This window comes from Microcaecilia unicolor, chromosome 2, assembly GCF_901765095.1.
Source record: "Microcaecilia unicolor chromosome 2, aMicUni1.1, whole genome shotgun sequence".
Classification (NCBI taxonomy): Eukaryota; Metazoa; Chordata; class Amphibia; order Gymnophiona; family Siphonopidae; genus Microcaecilia; species Microcaecilia unicolor.
The window spans coordinates 90,511,554-90,529,520 of record NC_044032.1 but is presented as its reverse complement, the minus strand read 5'-3'; the positions used below and the strand labels follow the sequence as shown (position 1 = coordinate 90,529,520).

General features: G+C 42.0%; 1 protein-coding gene across 1 annotated transcript in view; it reads right to left on the bottom strand.

The window, feature by feature from the left end:
• ITGA2 (integrin subunit alpha 2) overlaps nucleotides 1-17,967 on the bottom strand; it is a 192,385-nt gene that overhangs the window by 153,426 nt on the left and 20,992 nt on the right. The window contains 1 exon segment of the mRNA XM_030193117.1: nucleotides 3,295-3,418. Within this exon segment, the coding sequence (XP_030048977.1) occupies nucleotides 3,295-3,418 (124 nt within the window).

Below are 17,967 nucleotides of genomic sequence, written 5' to 3'. Positions count from 1 at the left end.
TTGTGATCTTGGGCAACTCATTTAACCCTCCATTGCCTCAGGTACAAACTTAGATTGTAAGACTTCCTGGGACACAGAAATATCCAGTACACCTGAATGTAACTCACCTTGCGCTGCTACTGAAAAAGGTGTGAGCAAAGTCTAAATAAATAAATATCAAGGGCCTTACCCTGACCCTTAATGTGGCAAAAATGGCATCAAACAAGACACATTAAAGCACCTTCCAGACAATATTCAGTGCTATTTAACCAGTCAGGAATAGCTCCTGGTCAGTTAAATAGCACTTAACTAGCTAAACAGTAATTTTCCATGTAAGATAGCCAGTTATCTCTGTTGAATATTACCACTTACATATATGAATATTACCACTTACCATATAGTGGCTAACCAGTTATATTGCATGATATAAGTAACTAGCCGCGAATATTAAGTGCATGGCCAGCTAAGTTTAGTAGCCAAATAGCAGTCCTATCTTTGGCTGCTATAAACTTAACCGGCCAGCGCTGAATATTGACTTGGCAGGTTAAGTTTAAACCGACCAAAAAAAAACGGATACTCAATGCCGGTCACTGGAGATGGTCCGACATTGATTAACCGAGCTCAGCACTGATCACGGGACTTAGCTAGCCTGCCTTCTGCAGGTTGAGTACCGGCCGGCTTATGTTAGTTTTGCCATTAATGTGCCATAATTGCACATTATTTTTATTTTTTTTATTTTTGTCTAGGGTGGAAATAGGGTGGAGAATGGCAGATAATAAAAATATAAGTGTAAACCAGTTAGTGCGCTGAACATTACTGCACACTAAATGACTTACGCAGGCTCAACATGGGGGCCCTTAGCACCTCTTAAATAAGAGGCAGTGAGTGTAGCTGTGTTATTTTTTTTTTTTCAGTTACCATGCACTAATGCTCATATTACACACAGACTGAAAAACAAAAACAGAAAAATGACTAGTTAAGGCCGTGGGTAGAAATGGGCTTATTGAACGGTAAAGTCCTGCTTTATCAAGTCTATTTCCTAGAACACCTTAAAAGGGCCGCATTGTTATTATAATCATTGCTGTTATTTGTATAGCAATACTGGGTGTACTCAGCACTTTACAGGCACACCTAATAGAGAGCCACTTTTACAAAGCCATGCTACCGATTCTCAGTGCAGCAAATGAGAGGAAGTCCATTCATTTCCTATGGGCTTCCTTGCATTTGCCATCTGGGAATCGCTAGCGTGGCTTTGTAAAAGAAGCTCAGGGAGAAGAACTGGGAAGAACTAAGAGGCCCCTTACACAAATAAAAAAAGCATTATTAAGTTTGAGTTTAACACGCTATAGCATGGGATGTAAATGTACAGCAAGCCCAAACCTAACACTGTATCAAGAAGGGGTGTTACCGCTCTTTTTATTGCAGGCCATGCATTAATGCATGGTATCTACTCCTTGCTTATGTGGAAGCACTTAGCTCTTAGCACCTCCTATTTAGGAGGTGGTAAGTGATTCTGTGTTATCTAGTTAGTGCACGCTAAGTGAAATGCTCTAGCTGGCTAACCCTTCCATGCCCACGCTCCATTTGTGTCGCATCCCTGACAGAAAAAAATCAGTAATTCTCAATTTAACAGGCAAGTTACACAAAACTCCTTAAAGTGGTAATGCAGCAGCCTGTTTCATAGTGTCATACTTACTGCATGTTAAGTAATTAGGGGCCCTTTTACAAAGCAGCGGTAAGCCCCACGCATGCTTACTGCAAGCTAATCTGGAACTATTGCCGGCCCAAAGTGGAGGCCGGTGGTAGCTCTAGCCCCAGAGCGCGCCATTTGCTGCACCACAGAAAATAGCCACAATTGGGCAGTAAATGTAAATGAAGCGGGAAATGGACCACAGACTCCAGAGTCAAAGGAAATAAACTCAATACTTCAAGATTTATTGATCAAGGACTCAACACAGGACCTGTGTTTCAGCCTACAGCCTGCTACAGGAGTCTTTTGAATAAATAACAAAATCTTCTATGTCTTGTCTTTTAACTTTATGACATTAAAGATTGGTCTTTAAAAAGACCTTTCTGGTGGTATCACTAATGGTAAAGAAAGTCTGCGTCATCTGAATATCTAGCTTGGAAAGCGGATTAGCGAGGGAGCCCTTGCCGCAACCTCAATGGGTGGCAGAAAGTACTCCCCCTCACATGGCCACACGGTAAGCGCAATTTTACTGCATGGTCATGGCTCTTTTCATACATTTTTACCTACTGCGCTAAAAAGGGCCTTAGCACGCTGACAAAATGTCTCCCATCGCTAGTGCAGGGCCCTTTTTCCCGCAGCTTGGTAAAGGGACCCCTCAATGCTCTTTAGTAGAACAGCCCTTAAATTAGGCAGGTTAAAGGTAGGATTAAATCAAGGAAGGAACAATTCTAATTGGTTTACGTTCTAAGGGATGAGACCTCACTAGAAGCTATATAAAAAGGATAGTGGGATGGAAGGCACTCTAGGAAGCAGAAAGATCTGGAACTTTTAATGCAGTGCACAGGACTTGGCTTTGGATCACTCATCTGTTTGAGTCAGTTGGGCCTGGGCACACTTCAGAGGTGGTAGGTACAGGCCCACAAAGGGATGTTAGATGGCTGCAATTGCTGTGATGGCCTCTGCCAACCAATGAGCAGTCCTCATGGAAATGAATCTGCTTCAGTTTTCAGGATCTTTTATGAACATGCACAAGAGAGATTTACATACATGAGATAAATCCAAAATCCTTCCTTTCCACCTTTGTTTTAATTTTAAAAACATTTAAATGTAGTAAATGACAACTATGTAATGTATGCTAAACATAATACATTTGTGGGTTAATTTTTATTTATCTGTTTAAGACATTTATATACTACAATGAACCTTCACTTAGGCATCTAAGCTGTTTACAGGAAAATTAAAATAAGGGAGAGTTTAAAAGACAGAGTTTTAAAAACAGATGTCATCCAATAAGAAGTTAGTGAGGACTAAGTTAGAATACTACCAATATGTAGTTAGGACGTGGGACATATGGGTCCTTTGATATATCCATTAAGGGGGTCTTTTACTTAAGCGCGCTGGTGTTTTTAGCACGTGGTATAAATAGGCACGTGCTAAATACGCCCATAGGAATGCATTGGCATCTTTAGCATTTAGCACACGCCTATTTTTAACGCATGCTAAAAACGCCAGAGTGCCTTAGTAAAAGACCTAACTTTTTTGATAGCTGGATTTGTCATGAAACCTGTATTTGAAATCTGCTAAAAATTCTACTAAACTGACTTTTTAAAAGTCATAGTTCTTACCATTTCCCATTTTGATTTACAAACTGCTGAACTGCATATCCAAACTGCTCACTTGGGGGACCAGAAAAGACCTTTGGTTTGGAGATTCCAATATTATATGCTTCATAACAATTAAGGAGGATGCCTGGCAACAGAAAGACAAATATACATTAGCAATTAAGGAAAGAACCCTGGTCCAGCAGAAGCTATTCTCCTCCTCCATATAAACTTGTCCATCTGACCCTTCACATCATAGAATAAAGCAAAATGGAAAATATTTGTATATAAATAGCTTTTCATATATGCTCTGATTTGAATATGAATGCCTGCCAGAATTTAAACAGATTGATTTCATATTTATTTGATCGCCCCCTTGAAGCCATGTGAATGCTGTAACTAAGATGAACTGATAAAAGTATATTCTTTATATTCTTTATATGCTTTACTATAATTTCCTTTATCGTAAGCACCCTTCGACATAAGACCAAGTGGCTCTCTCTCCTCTTCTTCTCTTTGTTATATCCATTCTTTTCCTTTCTCTTTCTTCAGCTCTTCTGTTGACAAGTTATACTTCTTTTCCCTATTCTCATGTTTGCTTTTTATTATTATTTGTAAATTGCTTTGATTTTAAATTTGAAAGGTGATATATAAAGCACAGTACACATAAACAAATTCTTATGAAGTCCTAAGGATATATAAACTCCATAAACATTGACAGTGAATGACTCTGCAGACCATGAGTTTCAGCAATATGCACTGTACAGCAAGTTTTCTGTGGAGAGGTACCCTACTGGTTACAGCACTGGGCTGACAACAAGGGAAATCTGCCACTGTTCCTTATGATCGTGGGCATAACCCTTCATTGCAAGCCATCCAGGGACGGGAAAATATCTAGACCAAAACTGCTTGTTTCAGCAGAAACCAAAACTGCCGCACAGGGGCGTAGCTACCATTGAGCAAGCCCAGCAAAATGCCCAGGGCTGCCTAATGGTAGGGACTGCCTACAACTGAACACTCCCATCCTCTTCTTGTCCTCTTCCCTGCCCCCCACGCCCAGGTCCAGCACCTCTCATCCATCCCCCGGTCCTCCAAGGCCATGGCAGAGAATGCTGAAAGCTGCCCCTCTCTGACCAGCGGGGCCTTTCCTCTGCCAGGTTCTGTCCACAGGAAGTTGCATCAGAGAGGCAAGACCCAGCAAAGGAAAGGCCCCATTGGTCAGAGAGGGGCAGCTTTCAGCAATCTATATCAAAGCCTTTGGAGGACTGGCGGACGGGTGACAATTGACGGATCTGAGTGTGGGGAAGGAGAGGTGAGGGGGAGAAGCAGAGAGAGAGAGAGAGAGAGAGAGAGATACTCTGGACCCTGGAAAGAGGGAGAGGGAAAAAGAGAGAGAGACCCTGGAAGGAGAGAGGAAGAGAGACAGACAGACAGACAACCCTGGAGGGAAAGGAGAGAAGCAGAGTGAAGAGGGAGACATCCTCGACCCTGGGCAGAAAAAGGATTTTGAGCTGATTTCAGTGCAGTAACTGGAACCAAAACCAGTTGACTTCTAACCTAGTGTACCTGAATGCTACTCACTTTGAATTTTATTGAAAAAGGTGTGACCTAAATCTAAATAATATCCAACATTATAATGTAGTTGCAGGGAATTCACGAATGCAAAAGTGAATCAGCTATGATTTGGAATGGGCTCCTAGAAAACCTTTATTATTTAAACAAAGTGTGTCTTAAGAACATAAAAATAGTCATACTGGGTCAGACCAATGGTCCATCTAACCCAGTATCGTGCTTCCAGCAGTGGCCAATCCAGGTCACAAGAACTTGGCAGAAACCCAAATAGTAACAATATTCCATGCTACTATTCTGCAGTTGTCTGTGGCGCCTCATTCAGGGTGTGTGAGCGATCTCCCTGACTAAAAGATAAAAATGGAAGATGATATCCACTATTTCTAGGATAAGCAGTATAAAATGTTTTGTACTTTTTGGGGATCTTGCCAGGTATATTGTGACCTGGATTGGCCACTGTTGGAAACAGGATGCTGGGCTTGATGGACCTTTGGTCTTTCCCAGTATGGCAATACTTACGTACTTATATTGCTGCACAAATCCCAGAGCAAGCAGTGGCTTCCCCCATTTCTATCTTAATAGCAGACTATGGACTTTTCCTCCAGGAACTTGTCCAAACCTTTTTTAAACTCAGATAGGCTAACCGCTGTTACCACCTCCTCTGGCAACAAGTTCCAGAGCTTAACTACTCGTTGAGTAAAAAAAAAAAATTTCTCCTATTTGTTTTAAAAGTACTTCTATGTATTGGTCTTTGTACTTTTTGAAAGAGTGAAAAATAGATTCACTTTTACCTGTTCTACACCACTCAGGATTTTGTAGACCTCAATCATATCCCCCCTCAGCCATCTCTTTTCCAAGCTGAAGAGCCCTAACCTCCTTAACCATTCCTCATATGAGAGGAGTTCCATCCCCTTGATCATTTTGGTTGCTCTTCTTTGAACCATTTCTAATTCTGCTGTATCTTTTTTGAGATACAGACACCAGAACTGAATGCAATACTCAAGGTGAGGCCGCACTATGGAGCGATGCAGAGATATTATAATATTCTTGGTCTTATCTACCATCCCTTTCCTAACAATTCCTAGCATCATGTTTGCTATTTTGGCAGCTGCCACACACTGGGCAGAAAATTTCAGTGGCCCTTTTACTAAGGTGCGCTGAAAATGGCCTCTAGTAGTGTAGGCTCGTGTTTTGGACGCTCTCAGAATCATTTTTCAGCACACCTGCAAAAAATGCCTTTTTTAGAATTTTTGCCAAAAATGGATGTGCTGCAAAATAAAAATTACCACGTGTCCATTTTGGATCTGAGACCCTACCACCAGCCATTGACCTAGCAGTAAAGTCTAACACGGTAACTAGGCGGTAATGACCTACACGCATCAAATGCCACTTGGTGCGTGCCCAATACGTGCGTCTGAAAATAAAAAAAAAATGTTTGGACGTGCATATCGTATGCGCACCAAAAATGAAATTACAGCAAAAGCCACATGGTAGCCGGGTGGGAACTCCATTTTGGCACATGTTGGGTGCGTGTAGACGCTTTCGCGGTTTAGTAAAAGGGCCCCTCGGTGTATTACATAGTAAATGACGGCAGATAAAGACCTGTACGGTCCATTCAGTCTGCCCAACAAGATAAACTCATTTTACATGGTATGTGATACTTTATATGTATACCCGAGTTTGATTTGTCCTTGCCTTTACACCTAGATCTTTTTCTTGGGTGCTGACTCCTAAGGTGGACCGTAGCATCAGTTAACTATGATTTGGATTATTCTGTCCAGTGTGCATCACTTTGCATTTGTCCACATTAAATTTCATCTGCCATTTGGATGCTCAGTCTTCCAATTTTCTAAGGTCTGCCTGACATTTTTTACAGTACGCATACGTTTTGACAATTTTAAATAGTTTTGCGTCATCTGCAAATTTAATCACCTTACTTGTCGTTTTGATTTCCAGATCATTTATAAATATGTAAAATAGCACCGATCCCAGTGCAGATCCCTCCACTATTTACCCTCTTCCATTGAGAAAAATTGCCATTTAACTCTACCTTCTGATTTCTGTCCAATAACCAATACCTAATCCACAAAAGAGCATTGGCTCTAATCCCCAGAGTTGAGCTGGTGAGAGAACCTTACTTAAAAAAAAAAAATCTGGTAGCACATTATTCGGCTAACTAATAGAAAGAAAGGCAGATTTTGCATAGTACGTGGAGAGGAGTATTCACATGTCCAAGTTGAGACCTGGGTAATTGAAAAATATTCTGCAACCTTATATTCAAACTTCCAGCCTAACCGTGAACCCTCAATTCTGTATAAAAATAAATAAATAAACGTAGCTAGGCATGGCCCTCCCATACAGAATGGGGAAAGAAAACTGTTATAAAGTAATACATCCAGCATCAGCCAATGTTTTGGCACTGACCACATCAGGAAGAATACAGAAAAAGGTATGCTTCTCTTAGTTTATGCCCATGAACCTTCCAGATCACCGTAAAGCTGGCTGATATATTTCAGTATTGGACTCCAAAATGTCCTCCAGATGTTCATTTGACACCATGGGTGACCCATTTTATTTACAGCACTGAGAGGTCAAGATTATGCTGGGAGTTGGAATAAGGATACAGGATCATTTTATTCCCCCCCCCCCCAAAAAAAAAAAAAAATAACCACAAGGGTTTAAAAATCTATGAAGCTTAAAAGCAAATTTTGTTAGAAAGCCTGATTCTCTTTTAATTCAACATTTCTTCTGTGTAAGCAGGAGTAGCCTAGTGGTTAGTGCAGTGGACTTTGATCCTGGGGAACTGAGTTTGATTCCCACTGCAGCTCCTTGTGACTCTAGGCAAGTCACTTAACTCTCCATTGCCCCCGGTACAAAATAAGTACCTGAATATATGTAAACCGCTTTGAATGTAGTTGCAAAAACCTCAGAAAGGTGGCATATCAAGTCCCCTTTCCCTAAAATTGTCTCTACATAATATGGCAAACCCCCACCATGGGGTAAATTAAGCTCAGAAGACATTTAGGGCAGAAATGAGATATACCAGTGGTTCCCAAACCTGGTCCTGGAGGCAGTCCTTTCACTGCATGCAGATCTCTCCATGAATATTCATTGCGGATATCCTGAAAACCTGACTGGTGGGGTGCCTCCAGAACCAGGTTTGGGAACCACTGAGATATACTAAAAGAGTCAAAAGGCACATGTTAGGGTCTGCCTCTGTATCATAGCTTATGGTGAAGTAGTACTGTGTGTTAAGGATGGCAGAAAGCTAAGAAGGTACCATGTTTTGAAGGTAGCAAATGAAACTCGGGATACAAATGTGGAGGACTAGCCTAGTGGTTAGTGCAGCGGACTTTGATCCTGGGGAATTGGGTTTATTCCCAGTGCAGCTCCTTGTGACTTTGGGCAAACCACTGAACCCTCCATTGCCCCAAGCACAAATAAGTACCTGTATATACTATGTAAACTGCTGTGAATGCAGTTGCAAAAACCACAGAAAGGTGATATATCAAGTCCCATTTCCCCTTCCCTTCCCTCATGTGCTGTGGACAAATACATCAATGAAGGTTTTGTCAATCAGACCAGAATGATAATAATGGGAGACTGATTAATATCAATTAGGTGACTGTTTTATTAGGACTTGTGAGGGAATTACTTTTTGTGGATGTGATACATGACAGCTTTACAGAGCTACTGGTCCTGGTCCTAATAAGGAGAGCAGCTACTTTAGATTCAGTTCTCAGAGGGATTCAGGATCTGGTGCAAGTAGTGGTTCCCGGATCCACATGGCAAGAATGATCCTTCCTCTGGTAATTAACATTTAAAAATGTAGCAAAAGAAGGAAGCTAAATGGAACAGTTGTAAGAGTTAAAAGTCTGTATGAGGCAAAGAGATTGTTAAAAAAAAAAAAAAAAGCCGTCTTGGAGGCAGAGATACATGTGTTCTCCACAAGTTAAGAAAAGGTAAAAAAAAAAGACCGAATGACTGACAGCATGGTTAGATGGAGCTGTGAAGAAGCCTATCAAAGCCCAAAATACATCCGTTAACAAAAGAAACGCAAGATGTCACAAGGAAAATAGAAGCAAAACACAAACAAGGCAGAAAAAGAGATAATTCAAGAAGAAACTCACCAAGGAGGCATAAACTTAATAAAGAATGTTTAAAGTGCACCAAAACTAAGAAGGGGTTCAAATTAGGTAATCAGACCATTAGGAACCCAGTATTCATTGAGTCAAAGAGTGGTTAAATTAGTTGGATAAAAGTTACCCATATATCTTTTCCCTGGATATCCATGGAACTTTTATCCAGATAAGTATGGCAGATATGTGCCTTCTGCAGAACAATCTGAGGGGCCCTTTTACTAAGCTGCGTAGGTGCTGACGTGCGCCCAACGAGCGTCAATTCTCAGTTACCACCTGGCTACCGCATGGCCCTTACAGTAATTTCATTTTTGACGCGCATCTGCTAAGCATGCTGGAAAATAATTCTATTTTCTGGCGTGCGTGCGGCATTTTACATATGTAGACCAATGGCTGGCGGTAAGGTCTCAGACCCAAAATGGACAAAGGCAATTTTCATTTTGCCGCACATCCAGAACAGCAAAAATTTTAAAAAGGCATTTTTTACAGTTGCACTGAAAAATTAATCTGCACGCACCCAAAACACACATCTATACTACTACAGGCCATTTTTCAGTGCACCTTTGTAAAAGGGCCCCTTATTTCCTAACCCCCCCCCCCCAAATTCTATATATGGCACGTTAAATTGTGCGTGCTAATTTGGCCACATGGCTAGATTGTGCTCACAACTTAATTGATTAACAAGCCCATCAGCACTGATAATTGGTACTTAGCAACCGATTAGCAGCATTAATTAGAATTTACACCCACAACTTTTTATGCATATTCTATAACGCGGTGCATGTAAATTCCAATGCGCATAGTTGAAAAAGGGGGCATGGCCATAGGTGTGGAATGGGCGGGTTGTGGACGTTTCACAAAACAATGCACACTATTATAGAATACACCTAATCTGTGTCTAACTTAGGCGCAGGTATTTAGGTCTGGTTTTAGGTGGCCTAAATGGGTTCACCTACATTTTAGTCACAAGAACATCACGTGAGCAGCTGGGAGATCTTTCTTGTGCAATGCCTGAGGCAGGAGTTGGTCGCAGGCTTGTTGTCTGAGAACACCAGTCTATTTTTCTGTTGGTCTCCCTCCCAGTTTGTGGCCTGACTGAGATCCTGGTGGGAGAGAAGTACCAAGTGGCTCCATACAGCCATCATAAGGCTCTCCTGTCCAGCAGCACACAGTGGGTATTTTTCAGGGTGGCTGCTTCACACTGCAGCAGATGTGTGGTGTTTCAGTGGCAGGCTTGCTTCAGTGGGAGCTGGATTTGATTTTCTGGTCCCCGAGTGATCCTAGTGCCCAGCAATTTTGCCTCAGTTTGGCTTAGGAAGGCTGTGGTGGGGACGGGGTTTATTTTGTTGCCCCAAAGGAGAAGAAGTGAGTTGGGGTGGGTGAGGGAATTGGTCTTGGAGTTTGGGAGATTGGTGAGAGTAACGAGGAATCCTATATCTTTGGGGTGGTGGTGGGGGGGGGAGGAACCTAGTATTCAAAGTTGTGACCTCTGGTGAACCCCCCTACCTTTCACATGACGTTCTTCCTTACAGCCAGATCTCTTAGATCACCTCACCAAAACCAGTTTATGGTTCCAAGTTACCGTGAGATAGTTCACGAACTCACACAGCATTCCATTTTTTCTGTTCAGGGACCTCTATTATGGAATTCTTTCCCATTTCCTCTTCATTTACAGACCACCTTGGAGAAGCTCAAGACCGTTCTTAAGTCTTTTTTGCTCAAAGACACATTCCATTAGCTACCCATTTCTGTCATTAGTAAATTCTATGGGATGTGCCTTGAATGCAAATGTTCTCCCCGTGTTTTTTCCTACCTGCTGTCCTTTTCGATTTTGTAATTTAGCCCTCTGTTTTCCTCCTCTCCAGTTTTGCATTTTGTTGATCAGATTATAAATTGCTCTGCAGGTTTCCCATAGGGCAGGATAGTAAATTTTCAATAAACTTGAAACTTGTATGCACATTTGAAAATTCACCAGAGAAAAATATGCATGTACTATTTATGCATCTGTATAAAATTACCCTATATGAGGTTAATCGTATAACAAATCTCATCTACAAAAGGTTGAGAGGGCAAAAAGGCACTTATTTGTAGCCCACTTTATAGGCACATATGTGTTGTTATAAAAATGTGCCAGCAATGCTGCAGAAATCGCTGCTAAAATGAAGGTGGAGGCATTTCTGCTTGTTCAGGAGCAGGTGTAAATGTTTATGCAGAAAACCCTGGATTCTATATATGGTGCTCAAAATTGCAAGAGCAAATTTGGGTGCGTGCCCAATTTCCACACACAATTTAATTGAGCAGCAAGCCAATTAGCACCAAGAATTGGGCACAATCAATTAATGGTGTTAAATGCCAACAATTTTTGATTTATGCACACACCTTGCTAAGCACTATTCTATAAAGATGCGTGCATGAGTCTTTTAGCGTGCAACTGAAAAGGGGGTGTGGCTATGGGAGGAGCATGGGTGGGTCCAGGGTATTCACTAAAGTTGTGTGCAGTATTATAGAATTCAGGGGATTTGCACCTAATTTACATGCACACATTTACACCAAGTTTCAGTTGGTGCAAATCCTCATGCCTAAAGTTGGGTGCAGATCCCGGTGCTAAGTGCTATTCTATAAGTGCCAAACTCAGGGGTCATTTTACCAAGCTGTGGTTAAAAAAGGCTGAAAATAGCCATAGCCGTGCAGGTAAGATTGTTCCTAAGCTAACTCTAGGGTTACCATATGGCTCCAGAAAAGGGAGGACAGATTGAGCCAGTCTGGGTTTTACTTCCATTACTTTCAATGGAAGCAAAACCCGGACTGGATCAATGTGTCCTCCTTTTTCTGGACAAAAAAAACAGCACCATGGGCCTTTAAAAATGGAACACAGTTCTTTAATGAATGAGCCTTGACAAAAAGACCCGACACGGGCCGTGTTTCGGTGACTAGCACCTGCGTCAGGAGTAACAGTGATGACGTGGAAAACTTGGGGAATAACTCGAATATATTCCTCTACAATATATTATTCCTTACCCCACGTCTCATATAGTAAAAGCTACAAAGCACCAAGGCACTTTCACTTTCTGTATCCAAATGGAGCCATATGGTAACCCTACCCAGCGGTAACTGTCCAGTTACCACCGGGTTAGTGCCACGCTAAAAATTACAGCCCTATTTTCCCCAGCACAGGAAATGGTACCACTGGAGCTGGAACTACCACCAGTGCCCACATTGGGCTAGTGGTAGCTCCAGATTAACATGCAGTAAACCCGTGTTGGGCTTACCGCCACTTTGTAAAAGTGGAAAATAAAAACAAGGATGTTATAATGCTTTTGTATCGCTCCATGGTGCAACCACACCTTGTGTGCAATTTTGGTCGCCACATCTAAAAAAAGATATAGTGGAATTAGAAAAGGTACAGAGAAGGGCAAGGAAATGATAAAGGAAAGGCTGAAATGGCTTGGGCTCTTTAGCTTGGAGAAAAGATGGCTGGGGAGAGAGATGATAGAGGTCTATAAAATACTGAGTGGAGTGGAATAGGTAGATGTGAATCGCTTGTTTACTCTTTCCAAAAATACTAGAACTAGAGGGCATGCAATGAAGCCACAAAGTAGTAAATTTAAAACAAATCAGAGAAAATATTTCTTCACTCAATGTGTAATTAAACTCTGGAATTTGTTGCCAAAGAATGTGATAAAAGCAGTTAGCTTAGCGTGGTTTTAAAAAGGTTTGAATAGCTTCCTAAAAGAAAAGTCCATAAGCCATTATTAAAATAAGACTTGGGAAAATCCACTGCTTATTTCTGGGATAAGCAGCATAAAATGTATTGTGCTGTTTTGGGATCTTGCCAGGTACTTGTAACCTGGATTGGCCACTGTTGGAAACAGAATACTAGGCTTGATGGACCTTCGGTCTGTCCCAGTATGGCAACACTTATGTACTTATGGCCCCTCTTATGTACTTATGGCATCACTTATAGGGCTCAGCACTCATTTTTATTTGGCACCCAAATCTGGGCACCATTTACTAAATCTAGTCCAAAGTATGCAGAGACATATTTTTTATTTGTGTTTAAGTCATGACTTGACCCATGTCTACTCAAAACTTGCCCTCAGACTGGTCTACTCCCAAAATACATGCATGCTGATCATCATGTGTACTTTTATGCATGAGGTAATTTTTTTTAGGGGTATCTTATGTATGTACACTCTCATATACACATGCAAACACCTTTATAAATTAATCCCCCACCCCCCAATACATGTATTCCAGCAGTGAAGTGGTGATATTTTCAATGAAATAAAACCATGTTATGTGTTTCCAAACATATATTTACATTTGAAATTCGCTTGTGCCTGCTTGTATTTCTCCACATCCTTCATATTTTTGATCAGGTCCAAGCAAGTCTTACATTTTCTGCCGTGATGGGTGTTCATAATGCACTTCAGTGCAAGAGTGGGCAAGTGACAAGAAATACAGCAGGGTAATATATTAATGAACAGACAGAAATGGATGAGAGCAATGCTTGGCTGAATCTGTCATGCTGAGTCAGAAAAGCCAAACAACTAGAGTTTTAAATTTCAGGCCTCAATTATCTCTGGGGGAGAACGGGAGGAGAATTTGTTCCCTCACAGGAATCAAAGATGTTTAACATTTGAGGGTTTGTGCCCGAATGAATAATGCCTGTTAAAAAAATGTTTGCCTGCCCGCAGTAAAAGATATACAGTACAAAATATAGATTCACACTGCAATTCACTAAGGGGCCCTTTTACTAAGGCTTGCCAAAAAATGGCCTGCGCTGGTGTAGGCAAGTGTATTGGACGCGTGCAGGTCCATTTTTCAGTGCAGCAAAATTAAAACAAACGCACATCCATTTTGGGCCTGAGATCTTACCGCTACCCATTGACTTAGCGATAAAGTCTCATGGAGTGGAGGAGTGGCCTAGTGGTTAGTGTGGTGGACTTTGGTTCTGGGGAACTGGGTTCAATACCCATTGCACACACAGGCAGCTCCTTGTGACTCTGGGCAAGTCACTTAACCCTCCATTGCCCCAGGTACAAATAAGTACTTGTATATAATATGTAAGCCACATTGAACCTGCCATGAGTGGGAAAGCGCAGGGTACAAATGTTAACAAAAATAAAATAAATTAACTGGGCGGTAATTGTCAGCCAATTACCGTCCAGTTAGCATCATGTGGTAGCAAATAGAAAATATTTTCTGCCACGCATTTTGGACGTGCATCAAAAATAGAATTACCACCCGGGGCATGCAGTACCTGGGTAGTAGTTCTAATCTGATGTTTGTTGGACATACGTAGGCACTTATGCGCCTTTGTAAAAGGGCCCCTAAGAGACAAATTCTATAAATGGTACCTTAAAAATCAGTGACAAAAAACCACATGGTTAGCATGACTCTATAAACTATGCCTAAAGTTAAGCATAGTTTATAGAATATGCTCTCGCGCCGTTCTTGTGACTAAAATTTAGGAGCATCCATTTAGGCCACCTAAAACCAAGCTTAAATACCTGTGCCTAAGCTAGGTGCAGTTCAGGTATATTCCATAATAGTGCGCATAGCTAATGCCCGCAACCTGCCCATAGCCATGCCCCCTTGTCGACTGCACACATTAGAATTCATCTGCATCACACTTTAGAATATGCCTAGAAAGCTGTGTGCATAAATTCTAGTTAAATCCAATTAGTGCTGCTAATTTGTTAAGTACCAATTATCGGCATTGATTGGCTTGTTAATCAATTAAGTTGTGCGCATAGTTTGAACATGCGGCCAAATTAAGGCGTCAAATATAGAATTTGAGGATAGTTAATGAGATGCTGTGTATGTATATGGTAAAACTGATACATATTAATATGCGTGCTCAATCTTCACATGCATTTAATTGAGCAACAAGCTAATTAGCACCAAGAATTGGGCACAATCAATTATTGGCATTAAAATGGCAACAATTTGGATTTATGCATGCATCTTGCTAAGCACTATTCTTTAAAGATGTGCATAAATCTTTTAGCGTGCAACTGAAAAGGGGATGTGGCCATGGGGGAGCATGGACAGGTCAGGGGTGTTCACTAAAGATACACGCAATATTATAGGGGGATCTGCAGCTAATTTACATACAAGGAATTACATCAATTTAACCTTTGAAGATGCGCCTGTGGCAGGTAATCAATGAGAGTTATGCGATAGAATTCGAATGTATTGCCCCTTTGTCATGTGTAGCATTTGTAGCATTTGTATCCCACATTTTCCCACCGATTTGCAGGCCAATCGGCTTCCATATTCCGAGCGTGCGCTAATGCGGAGTCTTTCATGCAGAGGGGTGGACTTAAACCATGCATATAAGCAAATCTTGCACTTATCACTGGTGTGCTAAACTGAAGTTTGTCCCCATAGAAATTGATGGCGCCAAAAACGGGACCGAAGTATGGCATGCAGTTAAACGCAGCATGCGCTTATCCGACGTGCATTTAAATGGAGTGCACTGTATTTCAAATCTCCTAATTTCAGAAGTTCGAACATAGTTGAATAGAGCATTACAATAGTCCAATCGGCTGATAATGAAAGCATATACAAGATCATGTAATGCAGCTGGAGTAAACAGTCATTGCACGGAACAGATCCTGTGGAACTGGAAAAGAACAGTGTTGTACAGCCACTGGCCACTATCTGGATAGTGATGATGAATTTGAAAATTTTTTGACTGCTACACCTAGCATTTAAAAAATACACTGAGCTATGACTAATATGAGATGCTTGTTGCTCATTTAACTCTCCGTAATGTGGACTAGTATGTGTGTTGTGTTTTCTAATACTGTTTTGTATTGTTTGATGCATATTCCTGGTTATATTTTGATAAATGCAAAAAAAAATACACCAGTGGCGTAGCCAGACTGCCAATTTTGGATGGGCCTGAACCCAAAGTGGGTGGGCACAAAATTTTCTCTCTACCCCCCTCCCCCAGCAAAATTTAGTCACGCTAATCAGATGCATTTGTCACACAGGGTAAAGTGCTGCTTTTCAGTGCATCAGATTTCAGAAAATGTATTTAATAGCCTAACACCCTTTTCAGTGAGCTTTCAGAGGCCAAAACCTCCTGCCTCAGGTCAGTATAATGCTGTTACGGTATCCTCGCCTGACCTAAGGAAGGAAGTATTGGTCTCTGAAACTTTATTAACAAAGGTACCATATTACTTTATCCTAAATTAAAAATAAAATTATTTTCTTTACCTTTCTTGTATGGCCATTTACTTTTTCTCATTGTTTCGCTCCCAGTCTCTAGATTCTGCTTTCCTTCGTTTTCACTTAACTCTTCTGACATGGTTTCCTGGCCATTTCTCATTTTTCTCTCCTTTTTCTTTGCTTTCTTCAATATTTTTCTGCCCCTCTCTCTGTGTCCAGATTTAATTCATTCTTACTATCCATTCTTTAATTTCCTTCATCTACTTATGGCTTTTCATCTTTTTCTCACCCTTGTTCTCCCCATGCCCCTTCCTCTTATTCTCCAGTCTTTCACTACTCTCCTTTTCCATCCAGCAGCTCTCTTCTTTCTCTCCCCATCCTTCCAGTCTCCCCTCTTTCTTTCTGCATCCTTCCATCCAGTGTCACCTCTTTCTCCCTATCCTTCCATCCAGCGTCTTCCCTCTTTCTCTCCCCATCCTTCCATCCATCTACCCTCTCCTGATCCTTCCATCTAATGTCTCTCTCTCCCTCTTTCTAACCAGTGTCTCTGTATCACTCTACCCTTTTCTGTTCAGTGTCCCTTCTCTCTCCACATCCTTCCAGTCTCTCCCCTTTCTCTCCCCATCCTTCCATCCAGAGTCTCTCTCCCCATCCATCCATTTTCCCTCTTTCTCTCCCCATCCTTCCATCTGTTTCCCTCTTTCTCTGCCATCCTTCCATCTATTTTCCCTCTTTCTCCCCATCCTTCCATGTTTTCCCTCATTCTCTGCCATCCTTCCATGTTTTCCCTCATTCTCTGCCATCCTTCCGTTTTCCCTCTTTTCTCCCCATCCTTCCATGTTTTCCCTCTTTCTCTCCATCCTTCCGTGTTTTCCCTCTTTCTCCCCATCCTTCCATGTTTTCCCTCATTCTCTGCCATCCTTCCATGTTTTCCCTCATTCTCTGCCATCCTTCCGTTTTCCCTCTTTTCTCCCCATCCTTCCATGTTTTCCCTCTTTCTCCCCATCCTTCCATGTTTTCCCTCTTTCTCCCCATCCTTCCATGTTTTCCCTCATTCTCTGCCATCCTTCCATGTTTTCCCTCATTCTCTGCCATCCTTCCATCTGTTTTCCCTCTTTTTCTCCCCATCCTTCCATCTGTTTCCCTCTTTTTCTCCCCATTCTTCCATGTTTTCCCTCTTTTCTTCGACGAGGCCCGCCCTGCATGCCAGCGCCCACCCCAGCTCCCATTGCCGGCCACTGCTGCTTTTCCTGTTGAGCAGCAGGGCCGGCACTACAAAAAGAAGAAGCTCTAACGGCGCTAAGGAAGACGAAAAATGTTTTTTAAAAAAAAGCGCGGCACCGGCAGGCACTGTCTAGGCAGCCTTGAGGCATTGGCTGCTGGCTCGCAGGCTCCTCCCGTCTCCTACGTCACTGTGACGTAGGAGACGGGAGGAGCCTGCGAGCCAGCAGCCAATGCCTCAAGGCTGCCTAGACAGTGCCTGCCGGTGCTGCGCTTTTTTTTTTTTTTTACATTTTTCGTCTTCCTTAGCGCCATTAGCGCTTCTTCTTTTTGTAGCGCCGGCCCTGCTGCTCAACAGGAAAAGCAGCAGTGGCCGGCAATGGGTGCTGGGGCGGGCACTGGGCGGGCCTGGGCCGAAATTGGGTGGGCCTGGGCCCAGCCAGGCCCACCCGTAGCTACGCCCCTGCAATACACTGACTGTGGTGGCAGAAATTTTACCCATTTGTTTCTTAGACTTAGCCTTTTCAGTAGTAAATATCAAGGTGCGTTACATCCAGGTACAGTAGGTATTTTCCTATCCTCAGAG